Source organism: Hordeum vulgare, chromosome 4H (genome assembly GCF_904849725.1).
Source record: "Hordeum vulgare subsp. vulgare chromosome 4H, MorexV3_pseudomolecules_assembly, whole genome shotgun sequence".
In the NCBI taxonomy this organism is placed as follows: domain Eukaryota; kingdom Viridiplantae; phylum Streptophyta; class Magnoliopsida; order Poales; family Poaceae; genus Hordeum; species Hordeum vulgare.
In genome coordinates, this window is record NC_058521.1 from 569,248,271 (window position 1) to 569,262,345 (window position 14,075).

The following is a 14,075-nucleotide window of genomic DNA, read 5'->3' on the forward strand; positions in this document are numbered from 1 at the left end:
TAGTTTGAATGTGGTTAATCATGCTGCGAAGCCATACACATTCTTTTGATGCTTCAAATAATGCAATAATTTCAGAATGATTAGTGGAAGTTGCTACGAGAGTCTGTTTTGTTGACTTCCATGAAAAAGCAGTTCCACCATACAAGAATACGAAACCTGTCTGTGACCTGGCATTGTGAGGATCAGATAGATAGCCAACGTCAGTATATCCTACCATAGTCATATCTTGGTTTTTCTGATAGAATAAGCCAAGATCTTCTGTGCCATGTAAATATCTAAGGATATTCTTTACCCCCGTCCAATGACGTTTTGTTGGAGCAGCGCTATGTCTAGCTAGTAAATTTACCGCAAATGCAATATCAGGCCTGGTGCAATTTGCAAGGTACATTAGCGCACCAATGGTCCCAATATCTCTTCGTCATTATCCCGAGGTCTAAAAGCATCTTTATTCATATCAATGGATCTGACAACCATGGGTGTTTTGGTTGGATATGATTTATCCATATTAAATTTTTCCAAAACCTTTTGAATATAAGCAGGTTGGTATACTAAAATTCTTGAGGGAAGGTGCTCAAGCTGTAAGCCTAAGCAAAATTTGGTCTTTCCCAAATCTTTCATCTCAAATTCCGCCATTAGATGACTGCGTGCTTCTTCGATATCAGGTGTACTTCCAATGATATTGAGGTCATCAACGTACACTGAGATGATGCAAAATCCATTTGAGGACTTCTTTATAAATTCACAAGGGCAATCATCATTATTTGAGTAGCCTTTCTGATAAGGAACTCACTTAGTCGGTTATACCACATTCTACCCGACTGTTTTAAGCCATATAGTGACTTCTGTAATTTTACACAATATGCGTTGCGATTTGCTTTTGGATTCGGCATTTTAAGTCCTTCAGGGACTTTCATATATATGTCTGGTTTGAGTGACCCATATAAGTATCCTGTCACTACATCCATCAACTGCATAGATAAACTCATTTGTACTGCCATAGATATTAAGTATCGAAACGTTATTCCACTCATAACAGGAGAGTATGTATCATCGTAATCGATGCCGGGTCTCTGCGTGAACCCTTGTGCTACAAGCCTCGCTTTGTATCTCACCACCTAATTGTTTTCGTTCCTTTTTCGAACGAAAACCCATTTTGCTCCCACAGGGAAAACATTCTGAGGAATAGGTATTACTGAGGAAAACACCTCTCTTTGGTTGAGCGAGTGCAGTTCTGCCTCAATTGCTTCCTTCCACTTAGGCCAATCAGGACGCTTGAGGCACTCCCTGACGGTCTTTGGTTCTGGATCCAGTTGAAGGGTTTCAACAATTTCAGAAGCAAAATATATGTCGACAATTGTAGTCTCTCTATTATATGATTCTCCTGACTCTATATAGTTTATGGAAATTTCTTTTATACCTTCAGACTCTATGTGATTTCCCACAACAATAGAGTCATGGTGTTCCGATGTCCCAGCTATTATGTTTTTATGCACATTTATGCTAGGTTCAAGATGTTGAGCATCTGGTTGGTGTCCTTCAACTTGAGGTTGAATTGCATTTACTAGTAAAGGATTTGGTTTCCTCTGTTTCCGGGGAGGCTTTTGAGAAGCTATATTCCAGCTAACCAGATTTCTCTCCCTCTTACTCTCATTTGGGGTTTGAGTGGTTTTAGTTGGTACCTCCACTCGTTCTGGTGCATTAATAACGGGAATATGTGATTTAGTGACACCTTTATGGTCAGTAAATGCATCTGGCAGATTATTTGCAATGTGTTGCAAATCTATGATCCTCTGAACTTCAGTTTCAGATTCTTTAATACGTGGATCTAAGGACTGAATGCCTGTTACATTCCAATCTACTTCCTGGCATTCTTTGTGGTTTGATTCTCCCCCTAATGCCAGGAAAGGGTCCTCATCAAAAATTGAATCAGCGTAGCGGGCAGTAAACACGTCCCCTGTAAGAGGTTCAAGATATTTAATAATTGACGGATAATTATAACCCACATAGATCCCTAGTTTTCTGTGGGGGCCCATTGTTGTACGCTGCGGTGGTGATATCAGTACGTATACTGCGCAACCGAATTTTCGCAGATGGTAAATACTTGGCTGAGTGCCACGTACTAGTTGTAGTGGGGAGGTAGTATGATATGCAGTTGGTCTGATTTGTATCAGATCTGCGGCGTGTAATACCGCATGTGCCCAACAAGATGCTGGTAAATTACAATTCTGTAATAGTGGTCGAGCAACTAATTTTACTCTTTTGATGAGAGATTCAGCCAAACCATTTTGAGTATGGACATAAGGCACAAAATTTTCTAAATGAATGCTCATAGCCATGCAATAGTCATTGAATGCACGTGAAGAGAATTCAGCGGCATTGTCCATTCGAATTGTTTTATCTTATTTTTAGGATGATTTGCTCTTAATTTGATAATTTGAGTAATTAGCTTGGCAAAAGCATGATTTCATGTGGACAATAGACATATATGTGACCATCTAGTAGATGCATCTATGAACACCATGAAATATCTAAAAGGTCCTGATAGTGGTTGAATTGGACCACATGTATCTCCTTGAATGCGTTCAAGGAAGTTAAGTGACTCACTTTTTACTTTAAGATAAGATGGTCTTATAATTAATTTCCTAGTTGCACATGCGGTGCACACAAAATCTGATGATTTTGGGAAATTTTTAGTTGGAAGACTGTGACCAATAGAACTGTCAATAATTTTTCTCATCATCCCTATGCCAGGATGACCAAGGCGATCATGCCAAGTCTTGAATTTATGAAGATCTTGAAAAATTATTTTGTACGCAACATGTGGTACGGGTTTTATATAACTGTAATATAATCCAGATAAGAGTGAGGGGAATTTTTCAATAATTTGTTTCTTAGACCCATTGCTCTTTGTTAAAAGCAAATATTCAGAGTTATTTTCAGAAATTGTTTCCAGATGGAAATTATTTGATCTCATGTCTTTAAAACTTAGAAGGGTGCGTGTAGATTCATGATACAAGAGTGCATCCTCAATTACAATCGTAGTACCCATAGGTAGAGCAAGTGTGGCTCGTCCTGAACCTATAATTGATGCATCGCGACCGACGATTGTCATAATATTCCCTTTTGTCTTAGTTAGAGTTTGAAATATTTTTTTCCTTAAAATTGTGTTAGTGGTACAACTGTCCACCAAAAATAATTCTTCTTCCATTGGATTATTTTCCCGTAAAATCTATATAGAGTAAGAGAATATTTTAGAATGAAACTTTATTCATATTACTCACATATAAATATATATATATACAAAGTATTCATATTACAGTTACAAATATAAATATGATATTATGTTTGAATTACATCATACGATTGGTCCGTAGGACTTTATTTTACTTAGAGTTATACAAATTATAACATCCATTATTACAATAAAATAGCTGATAACATCAAATGAGTGATGTGGAGATTATATGAGATCTCCATATGCGTCTTGGGTGTATTCCACCATCAGGTTGTCAATATCAAGAAGATCTTCATCCTTCTGCCTTGTTTCCTTAGGAGCGCTTTGAGAAGTGCTAGCTTCAAGGTTTTCTTCTTGTTGTAAGGCGTTGAAGTGAGCTTCAGCTTTTCCATGAACTTGTTTGCCTTTCCCAGTGGATTTGATGTATAAATCCGCTAGATGCTTGGGAGTTCGTCATTTGCTAGTACGATGGTTAGTACATCCACACCTTTGACAAATCTCGGAGTTGGTGTTTCGGTCCTTTTTCTTGAAGTGACCTTTACCTTTAGATTGACCAAAGCTTTTCTGCTTGTTGTTCTTTTTCCACTTTCCATTGAATTTCTTGAAATTCTTTTTGTTGCCCCCATACTTTTTAGTAAACTGAGTGTTAGCATGTGCTTCAGGGAGTGACATTGAGCCCGTTGGGCGTGTCTGATGATTCTTCATGAGAATTTCATCATGTTTCTCAGCCTGAAGTAAAGTGTATATGAGCTCAGAATACTTTGTATTTTTGTTGATGGTACTGCTGTTGTAGTACCCTCATCGAGGGGTGGAAAGTGCACAAGGTCTTCTCAATAAGGTCTTTTTCAGAAATTGCTTGATTGCAAAACCTTAGTTTTGAGTTAACCTTGTGAATTGCAGAGTTATATGCTGCCACAAATTTGAAGTCTTGGAACCTTATGAGGGACCATTCTCTCTGTGCTTCTGGCAGCATAACTGCTCTTTGTTGGTCATATCTCTCCTTGAGAGAGTTCCACAAAGCTAGTGGATCTTCTTCCATCAAATATTCCGACTTTAAGTCCGTATGGAGATGCTGCCTTAAGAAACTTAAAGCTGTATATTTGGCTGCCGTGGGGATTTCTCCGGCGCCTTCAACGGGTGTGATGATAGTGGAACCGAGTTTACGGCTTTCGAGGGCTATCTTTGCATCCGTAGCCCATGGTAAATAGTTACTACCATATAGTTCAAGTTCATGAAATTCACGATGCATGACGCCAGCCATTTCCTGCATGCTATTTTCATGCATAATTTAGTTTTACTATGAGAGTAAAATATAAGTAATAACAAATGCTTTAATGAAGCAAAATTTGCAAGTATAGCTGATGCTTTATACTTATATGTGTAGACCTCATTTTATGTATATGACACTTTGAATATAGTCACCGTTGCGGTGTAGATCTCACAGTAATGGAGAGTATATTCTGGTTTTGACCAGTAGATGTTCATATGTCCATTACTTTTGTGTCATACTACATTTTACAAAATCACTTTAAAGGTAATCATCTTGTCGAAAAAACTGGATGTAGACCTCATAGCGAGAGTGGATAATCTGCAAATTATGCAGTAGATCACACAATTGCCTTGTGATTTGCAAAATAAAATTCGAGGTAGTCACTTTAGTTCGCATATTTTGGGAGAGCACTCTCAGATAGTCATTTTGCCAATAGAATGGAGGCAAAATTTTGATCTTTTAGTGACGAGGATAATTTGCAAAGTGCAGTAGATGCCTCATCTATCTTGTGATCCCAAAATTCGAAAAAATGTTGTATTTAAGAATTTACATATTCTAAAAAAAATTGAAAAACGAATGTTGAGGCAATCATATAGAATATGTATACATAGTCTGAGAATTTATTTTATTTTTAGACAATATATAGTCTAAATATATACAAACTTATAATACAACAATGACATAAAATAAACTAAGGTTCTTCAAATACAATAATATATCACACTAAAAGAAAAAAAACCAGGCTGCTATGCAATATATTGGTGCTATGGGTTTTTTCCTGATGGAAATGCCAAAAACACCAGCAGCCTCTCTCTCTTTTTTTCCAGATGTTGGCCTGTTAGGCCTATCTGGGGTGAAGGAGGCCCAGGGAAACGACCGACAGAGAGAGAGAGAGAGGAAAGGAGGCCCGATCCAGTGCACCGACAGAGAGAGAGAGAGGAAAGGAGGCCCGATCCAGTGCACCGACAGAGAGAGAGGATAAGGAGAGCGAGATGCACGATCCAGAGACCAGCGCCTCCTCTTCTCCCGTTCCCCTCGTCTCGGTCTGGTCGTCACCAGATCCAGAGACCAGCATCTCCTCCCTTCTCTCGCTTCCCCATCTCCCTTTTCCCCACCTCACCACGCCGGCCTCCTCTCCCCATGGCTGCAGCCGAAGCACCACCGGCCACCGCTGCTGCCACAAGGTGGCTCGATTCAGAGGAGGGAGGGTCCTCCCGGGGGGTAGCCGGGGAGGTTGAGACCCGCCGGAGCCCACGAGCTGGAGCCCAAGCCGGGGCGGTTCCGTTCCAGGGCGGCCGCGAAGCGGCGGAGGATGCGACAGGCTTCCGACGGTGGGGTAGAAGGCGGCGGGGGCGAAGTTGCTGCTCGCGTGGCCGATGGTGGTGTAGATGACGAAGATGCCTCCTCGATCTGCACGCTCGCGGCTGCGTTGAGGTCGAGGATGGGGGCGCTGGTCTCGTCCGCCGTCGCCGGAGCCGTGGGCTCTTTCTTCACAGCAGTGGTGAGCCACTCCTGCTCCTCTTCCGTTGGCATCACTTCCCAGTCCCCGCTTGGAACCGGTCCATAGCCAGGGGGAAGAAGTGTATCGGATCCTCGTCTGATGGAGTCGGCGTTGGGAGTTGAGGATGCAGGGGTGGAGCGGTCTCGCGTAGGCCGCGATAGTACGGCGGTGTTGGCGGTGGAACCAGTCCGGCATCGAGGTCATCTTCCTCTCCCAGAAATGGTGCCGAAGGTCCAGCGAGAAGCCAACCCATCGGAGGGGCAACAAAGGCCGGCATAGGAGGGGCGACAAAGGACGGCGCTGGAGGCGCCGGTGCGACCATCTCCACGGGTACAACCTGCGTTCTTGGTCCTGGTTGCTGCACTTGGGGTGCAGGGATGTGATGACCACGGGGACCATGGTGACCCCGAGGGAAACGGGACCGGGCATGGCGGCGTCTTGCGGATCGACGGATCTCACCCCTAATGGAGCGAACAAAAGCAGACACAATGGCACGTGGGTTCATTCTTGCCATTGTTCTTACCTTCTCTTGTCCTTCTGTGATTGCTCTCTCTTTTCTCTCGGTAGAGACAGTGCTGATAACGTGTAAAGTTGAGAAACGAAAGCAAAAGTGTTTGTGCGAAATCTCTATCTCTCTTCCATTGATCTGAAATATATATACAAGGTTTGGGACACATGCGAAGAGGCGTCTGTACAAAAAGGCGCCTGTACGGAAGGATGCGTTCGTACGACGCTTAGACTAATAACGGACTAATCACGTCCTAATGACGGTTTCCTAATTTAGTCGTCCGTAACACATAGCTCATGCCTTTATACAGATCGCCGGAATGCATTGCCAGCTGGACGTCCTCAACAATGAAGGTCGTAGTACATTGCTTCAAGATTAGTGCCAGCCTTTTGCATTTTCAATCTCGACTTTAATCATCCCCAGAATACACTGTCTTGCCCTTTATTCAGATACCACCCTTCAGTTTCCTCTTTTTTGACTTTGTCTCAACAACACATCTTTCAGATCAATGCATGATTAGCACTAAAATTTCTAAATTCTTCAGCCTTCACCATTACAAGATTGGACATGAAATCCCAGCTTCTTTGAGGATCACTTCCATATTTACGACATGAAAAACATTTGTTAAAAGAACCCGGTCACATGTTTGTTTATAGTAAAGAATAAACTGAACTATGATTACCACCTTTTTTTAGGGGAATTACCACCTTTTGATTATTTATGGTTCAAAGATGGAATCTTTGATAATGGTTGGTTACTGCCGACAAATGCCCAACAGTGAATCTCATAGCCATCCCTAACCACCAGTACTAGGGACCTTGTACAATGGCCGGTGCTTAAAGAGAGAGAGAGAGAGCAAACCTACGACTCAGAATTTTTATCGCTTGCAACGCTGGGTGCTTCATATGGGTGCCTAAATTGCTTTGATAAATGTGCAGCAGGTCAACTGCAGTTTCAGAGAAGGTCAAGCACCGGCTAGCACGGGAGCCAAAGTTTGCTTCTCTGCCTCTTCTTAAGCACCTGAGCTAAGCAGTGTGACAGAAAAAACCGTTTTTTTTTCATTGAAGCACCCATCGAAACACCTGTGTTGTACAACCATATAAAAACATTTTAATAATTTTTAAAATGCTTCTTAGGATGCAACCTTAATTAGTAGTGCTCGGCCCATCTTTCTTTCCTACCGGCGTCGTTTGAAATTGAAAATGACGACCCCAGCAAAAATAAATTGGAGACGAAAGAAACTATCTATAACAATGCATGTCCGTCAGAGAGGATGGGAAGAAGGATAAACGGTAAGAATGATAAGATGCCATGTTGAAATAAAGAACGTGGATCTATTGGGGTCTTGTGACATGGTTATTGTGTTGCGAGCATGTGGTCTTTTTCTTTTCTGTTATAACGCATAGGCTCTTTTGCTAGTTAAAGATGGTTTTATAATTGATTGATGCAAAGATCGGGGATTTAATCTTCTTTTCGTAAAAATAATAATAATCTTGATTTGATTAGTAAAATAGCCACAAGCCCAAGTTCAATGCGACTTTGGAACATCACGTGTCTGAAATTTAGTGCGATACAAGTCTTAGAAACATCTCAGAACCATCAACAACAAACGATTTTCTTGGAATCATAATGAAAGGGACACAACACCACCCGGTCCGATAACTAGAGCAGTCAGCAGTACTGTCGATAGGGAGACGGACAGGCCAGCAAACAACCTGCGGTCCGCTAGCTCGGCAGCAAACAACCATCGTCAAGGAGCATACTTGACAGCGATGTCGGAGAGGCAGTGCGCTAGCTCGGCCGGCGTCGAGAACAAGGCCATGTGGTCCGCGCCGTCGATTTCCTTGACCTCGTCCACGGGGTAGTTCTGCACCATCCACCGCTGGAACCCCTCGACGATGGCGTTGTCGTCCTTGAGGACGATGAACACCTTGCGCACCGACCCGTAGCGAGCCTCGGTGTATGGTGGCTGCAGCCTCAGATCCTCAACGAACATCGAACCGACCCTCATCAGGGATCTTGCCAGCGTGAGGTCCTGCCATATAATACATGATCCCAAACAACATGCAGGGTTACGCTAGGATTAGTTTCCTATTTGGCCAATCTCAAATCTGAGTCTACAGAGCTTCCTAGCAGGAACATTTCATCGATGTTCGAACTTGTTTAACAGATCCAGAGGTAAGAAGGTACCTCCGGCGAGCACAGCTGCAAGAACTTTGCTCGCGTGACCAGCGGGCCGAACTGCATGGCAGTAGGAAGCTTGCCCTCAGGATCTTGAGGCTTAAACTCCGTGTCCATCCAGTCAAGCGTTCCACCCTCCACGAACTTTTTAGATCGAGCAAACATTTTCATCAGTGGTACAAACAAAAAGGAAGCAAAATAAGCTGGTGTACTACCTTTGCAGATTCGATGTCGATGGCGTACCTTTTCAAGCACGTAGGACGGCGGCGACCTGTGGTCCGGCATGAAGGCGGAGAGGAACACGGCAGCGGCGACCTTCTCCGGGAACAGCTCGCAGGCGAGGGCGATGTTCACGCCGCCGAGGCTGTGGCCGACGAGCACCACCTTCTCCCCGGGCGGGAGGGACTCCAGGAGGTCCAGCAGCGGCTTGGTGTAGTCGAAGAACGTCGGCACCTCGCACAGCGGCCTTGGGTCGACGCCCGACGCCGCGAGGTCAGGCGTGCTGACGCGGTGCCCGGCGTCCCTGAGCCGCGTCGCCACCTTGAACCAGGCCCAGCCGCCGATGCATGCGCCGTGCACCAGAACGATGTGCTTGCCGCTCGCTTGGTCCGCCGGAGCCTCCATGCGCATGCGTCGGGTTTTGTGACTGCTTTTCCTCGCGCTTGTCGCTCCGATGTTTACACAACTGGCGCGACAAAGTGAAAGTGGCATCGATCGGAAGAATCGCGTGGAAGGAGTTTATTAGCTACCGAGGATAAACTTGAATATAATTATGTATGCGAGGTCAACATGTTCAGTTGGTGCGGGCTTTGGAGGGCTGCTAAAACCAATAATGCTAGACTTTTACGGAAAGAATACGCACTGACCTAGTGACCTTATGGACATGGATGTTGGGCGTGGTGCAGTTTGATAAGAGCATCTTCAACAGCGGTCCTAAACTAGCGCCGCGTCAGAAATTAGGCCTTTTTAGCGCGCATGCGACGCGGCGGGAGGCTCCAGCGGGCACGCAAAAACCGCGCGCGCGCTATAACAAGTTAGGCACGCGGTCGGATACACTATCCCGCGCGGTGTATTTGGGGCGCCCGCTTCCGCGCGCGGCACGCTCGAGCGCTCGCGCCGCACTCTCTCCTCTCCTCCTCCTACGCACCGCGCGTGCCGGCGCCGGCGCCCTGCCACCCATGGACGCGCACACCGGCACCCCCCTCACCACGTTGTACAGCCGCGACCCCCCCTCCCCCCGCCGCCGCCGCACCGTCGAAGCTCCCCAATGCGGCGCGGCCGAAGAAGGGAAAAACATCCGTGAAGAAGAACAAGGCCGTGGACGGCTCCGGCAGCTCGAAGGCGAGGGGAAAGAAGTTTGCAGGGCGTTCGACGGGCGCGGCGGCTACCGAATCGCCGGCGAGCTCACTCGTTGAGCCGTCCGCCGACGCGCACCACGTGTTCGACGAAATGCCCCAAAGGTGAAAAAAAATCCAACTTTTATTTTCTTGTTATTTTTTCAATGCATCATCACATATAGATAGCTTATTTGCATTGTTTAAAAAACTTTGTAGTCTCAACGATGATGCATACATGTCAACTATGGGTGTTGGGTCCAACAATTCGCATTGGTCTCAAACCAATGACATCCATTTCGAAGACCATGAGTTTGAGGTGGACGAGGAGGGTGAGGGCATTGTCGATGCGCCGAAAGGAAGAGCGGGCAATTACACCACCAACGATGACAAGTTACTATGCAATACTTGGTTGCAAGTGTCGAGGGATTCATCCGTTGGAGGTGATCAAAGTAGAGATGCTTATTGGGGGTGAATGAAAGAACACTTTGATGCTCACAACGTGAGTGGAATTGACCGCTCCGAGAGATCACTTCGGTCCCGATCGTCGACAATCAACTCGGATTGTCAAAAGTGGGCGGCCGCACAAAAGGCAGTTGACAAGATTAACCCAAGTGGCACAAATGAGGATGATAGAGTAAGTGGCATCTCATACATGTTCATCATACTTGTTTTTGGTGTCCGAAGTGCTAACTTGTTTTGTTTTTCTTGTAGTACAACATTGCACAAAACTTGTTCAAAGACAAGACGAGGACAACCAAGAAGGGGAAGATCAAGAAAGGAAGGATCTTTACCTTGCCTCATTGCTATGAAGTGTTAAAGGATGATGAGAAATGGTAGAAGCGTGAAGATTTGGATGATTTGCATTTGAGCAACAAACGCAAGAGAACAATTGAGTTGAATGATGATGATGAGGAGGATGATGCATCAAGTGATGACGGCAAGAGAAGCCCCACACCCAACTCGGTTTCATACTCAAAGCCAAAACGACCGGATGGGTGCAAGAAAGACAAAACCGAAAAGAAGAAGAGGAAATGAGATGATGAGCTCATAAATGCTATGAAAGCTATTGTGAAGGCAAGAAAAGAAGCCAACGAGGTGAGGAAAATGGCAAGGAACCAAGATGCCGCGGCCGAGGAGAGGAGGTTGGCGGCCGAGGAGAGGAGGGTGGCCGCCGAGGAGAGGAAAGTGGGATTGGAGGAGAGGAAGGTGGGCATGGAGGAGCGAGCTAAGTTGTTGGAATGGGAGAAGCACTTGTTCTTCTTGGACACATCTTTGTTCAATGATGCGCAAAAGAATATGTCAACCTTGCCCGTGAAGAAGTCTTGATCCAAAAAAGAGCCATGATCCGCATAATGGGTGGCGGTGGCCTTGGCGGCATGTGTGGCGGTGGCCTCGGCGCCATGGGTGGTGGTGGCCTTGGCGCCATGGGAGGCATGGGTGGCTTCGGAGCCATGGGAGGCATGGGTGCACCTCCGGCCGTCATGGGAGGCATGGGTGGCTTTGGAGCACCCTCCGACGCTATGGCCGTGGGAGGCATGGGTTTTGCTTCTCTCATGGGAGGCATGGGTGCACCTCCAGCCATGGGTGGAATGTCTTTCGATGTGCCTCCTCACACACATTCCCATGAAGATGCTGTTGAAGATCTTGCCAACACCGTCGGAGCTTCACGTGATGCGGTGCGTGATGAGGTTAGGGAGGAAGATTAATCTTCGGAGGCGGAAGAATCGTCTTCGGAAGATGAGGACGAAGACGAGGAAGATGATTGATGTGTCTTTCATTTATGTCTTGAACTTTAGTTTGCATTTTGAACTTGGTTGGATGAATTTGTCGGCATGAACTTTTATTCATCAACTTGTTTGTGTCAAATTTCACATGTTCATTGCATTTTGATGAATGTTTCAAACTTATTTTGTGTCCAAAATGCCATATATGTTAAACTGCCCGGCGAGTCGCGCGCTGCTGGAGCGGCGCGCGTGCTGCATTTTAGCGCGGCTGCTGGAGCCAGCGCTGCGCGCCGCGCCAAACCAGGCGATGGGCGCGCGACAAACCAGTTTTTTGCGCGCGACGCGTTCTGCGCCTGTTGGAGATGCTCTAAGTCGATCAGTTGTAATCCCCGACGTTTGTAACCTCTTCTGATCATAGTAGAGTTTGGCTGATCGGCACCCGTGGTTTTTTCCCCTTTGAGTTGGCAGGGCCGGTCCTGAGATTTCGGAGACCCGGGACGAAAGTTGAACGTGAGGGCGCTTAATGTACCCATCAAGATAATAATTAACATATATGATATAAAATGATACCAAACAGAAAGTACCAAGAAAAGCCATGTTATATTAAAATAATATCCAAAATCACTAGCTAGTGAAAAAGATATTAACCAAATGTTTCATTCACCATCAATAAACAAATAAACTACTCCTCTCACATAGGTTACTAAGGAAGTATTTGACTGCTAAATAAAATAAATAATTGTACCAAACATCTAAAATATAAGCAAGGCCATTATCTTTTGGTTTGGGAGGATGAAAAACAAGAGACTACAGACAGGATTCTTGTTGTCGGAAAAAATACTTTAGTACTTCCTCCATCCCAAATTATTTGTCGTGAAAATGATCGAAATTGAAGTATCAAGAATTAAAAATACATCTAGATGCATCCATTCTCATGACAAGTAATTTGAAACGGAGTGAGTAGTTAATTTGTTTCTTCATAGCATCTTTACCGTAGTGTAGTGTTTTTTTGAAGGCATGTCTATTAATGAGTACTTAAACCATATGCAGGAATTCGCTGACATAACATAAGTGTACCGGTACGGGGCTCCTTTCGTCAAACCTGAGTTAGTCAACGAGCTACCAACAAAAATGCGAAGATTGCATGATTGGTACATGCTAGCATGTGTTGAACAGCAAAACTGGTTCTAGTGTGCATATAAACACGAGCATTACGGGTATGGAGAATGCGTGCTAATGATTGAATTCGACGAATTATTCCAGTTATACAAACAAGACGTCCTGGACAAATATATCATCAGTGACTATTGTTTGTAAGTATTATTAATTTATGTTATTAAGTCTTATTTAACTCGTTTTTGCATGTATAATCTTACTCATCACTATATTAATTTTAGAGAATGAAGATTCTCGGATGCAAAAGTGGACAAATCTACGACATTGGGTTCACTGACTCATATTTCATTCATCACCAAAGTCTCTCAACGAATCTCCACGAGACAGAGAATAACTTGATACAAGTTTAAGGTTTTCCCGTACCAAAAGGGAAATACTATTTCCTTACAACTTCAAGTGAGTGTTACTACACATATTCTATTTTCGCTTACTCGATGTTATTATAAGTGTATAATTGACTCGTTATGCGTGCACAGGTTCCAATATATTCTGTTAATCATTGTATCTGACGAGGGACAAGTAAAAGTCATGAACCCGAAATGCACACCCCTCGCTGAATGGGCGAACATGCAGGAATGCCTTCAAAGGTAATTTCAATCATTGTGGCACTATATCGACAACTTTTCATTCATTTCCTGATAGCAAGGAATTAGTATAGAACTCATTTATTCATTTCCTTTTCTTGGCAGGGCTTGGAAGCGGTTCACCGTCAAGGCTCGGGGTGTTTGGAAGTCAGAGCTTACATTTAGATAAATAGATGTAAGTAACTACTAGCTAGATCCGCACATCTCTTTATTCTAGTTTCAATACCATTATCATTCTTGATTATGTTTTTGATTGAACTTTGTTCTCGTAAAGTGCTTAAGGCGGGAACAAGAGAACAATTTATGTGGATACTATGTTTGTGAGTTCATTCGCCAGACGACCCATGAGACGGGCAAAAACCGGGACATAAAAAAATTGAAGTACGATAGACAATACTCACAACTTTATTTTATTACCGTCAACTGTGTTTGATTTCATTGATATATATTGACCCCTTCTTTAAATTAGATCGAACGGTTGCGGGACGGTCTTCTACCACAGAAACGTGTACGAGCAATTCAAGAGGAAATTGCCGAATTCTTAGATGCAGAGGTCCTA

The 14,075-nt window shown here is 44.4% G+C and overlaps 1 protein-coding gene across 1 annotated transcript; it reads right to left on the minus strand.

The window, feature by feature from the left end:
* Positions 1 to 8,052: 8,052 nt before the first annotated feature.
* LOC123447109 (salicylic acid-binding protein 2-like) lies at positions 8,053 to 9,525 on the minus strand. Its single transcript, XM_045123678.1, has 3 exons — positions 8,939 to 9,525; positions 8,705 to 8,839; positions 8,053 to 8,549 (listed from the first exon to the last, which is right to left on the minus strand). The coding sequence occupies exons 1-3, from the start codon at positions 9,404 to 9,406 to the stop codon at positions 8,265 to 8,267; spliced, it is 888 nt and encodes a 295-aa protein (XP_044979613.1). The 5' UTR covers positions 9,407 to 9,525; the 3' UTR covers positions 8,053 to 8,264.
* Between the last annotated feature and the right edge of the window lie 4,550 nt (positions 9,526 to 14,075).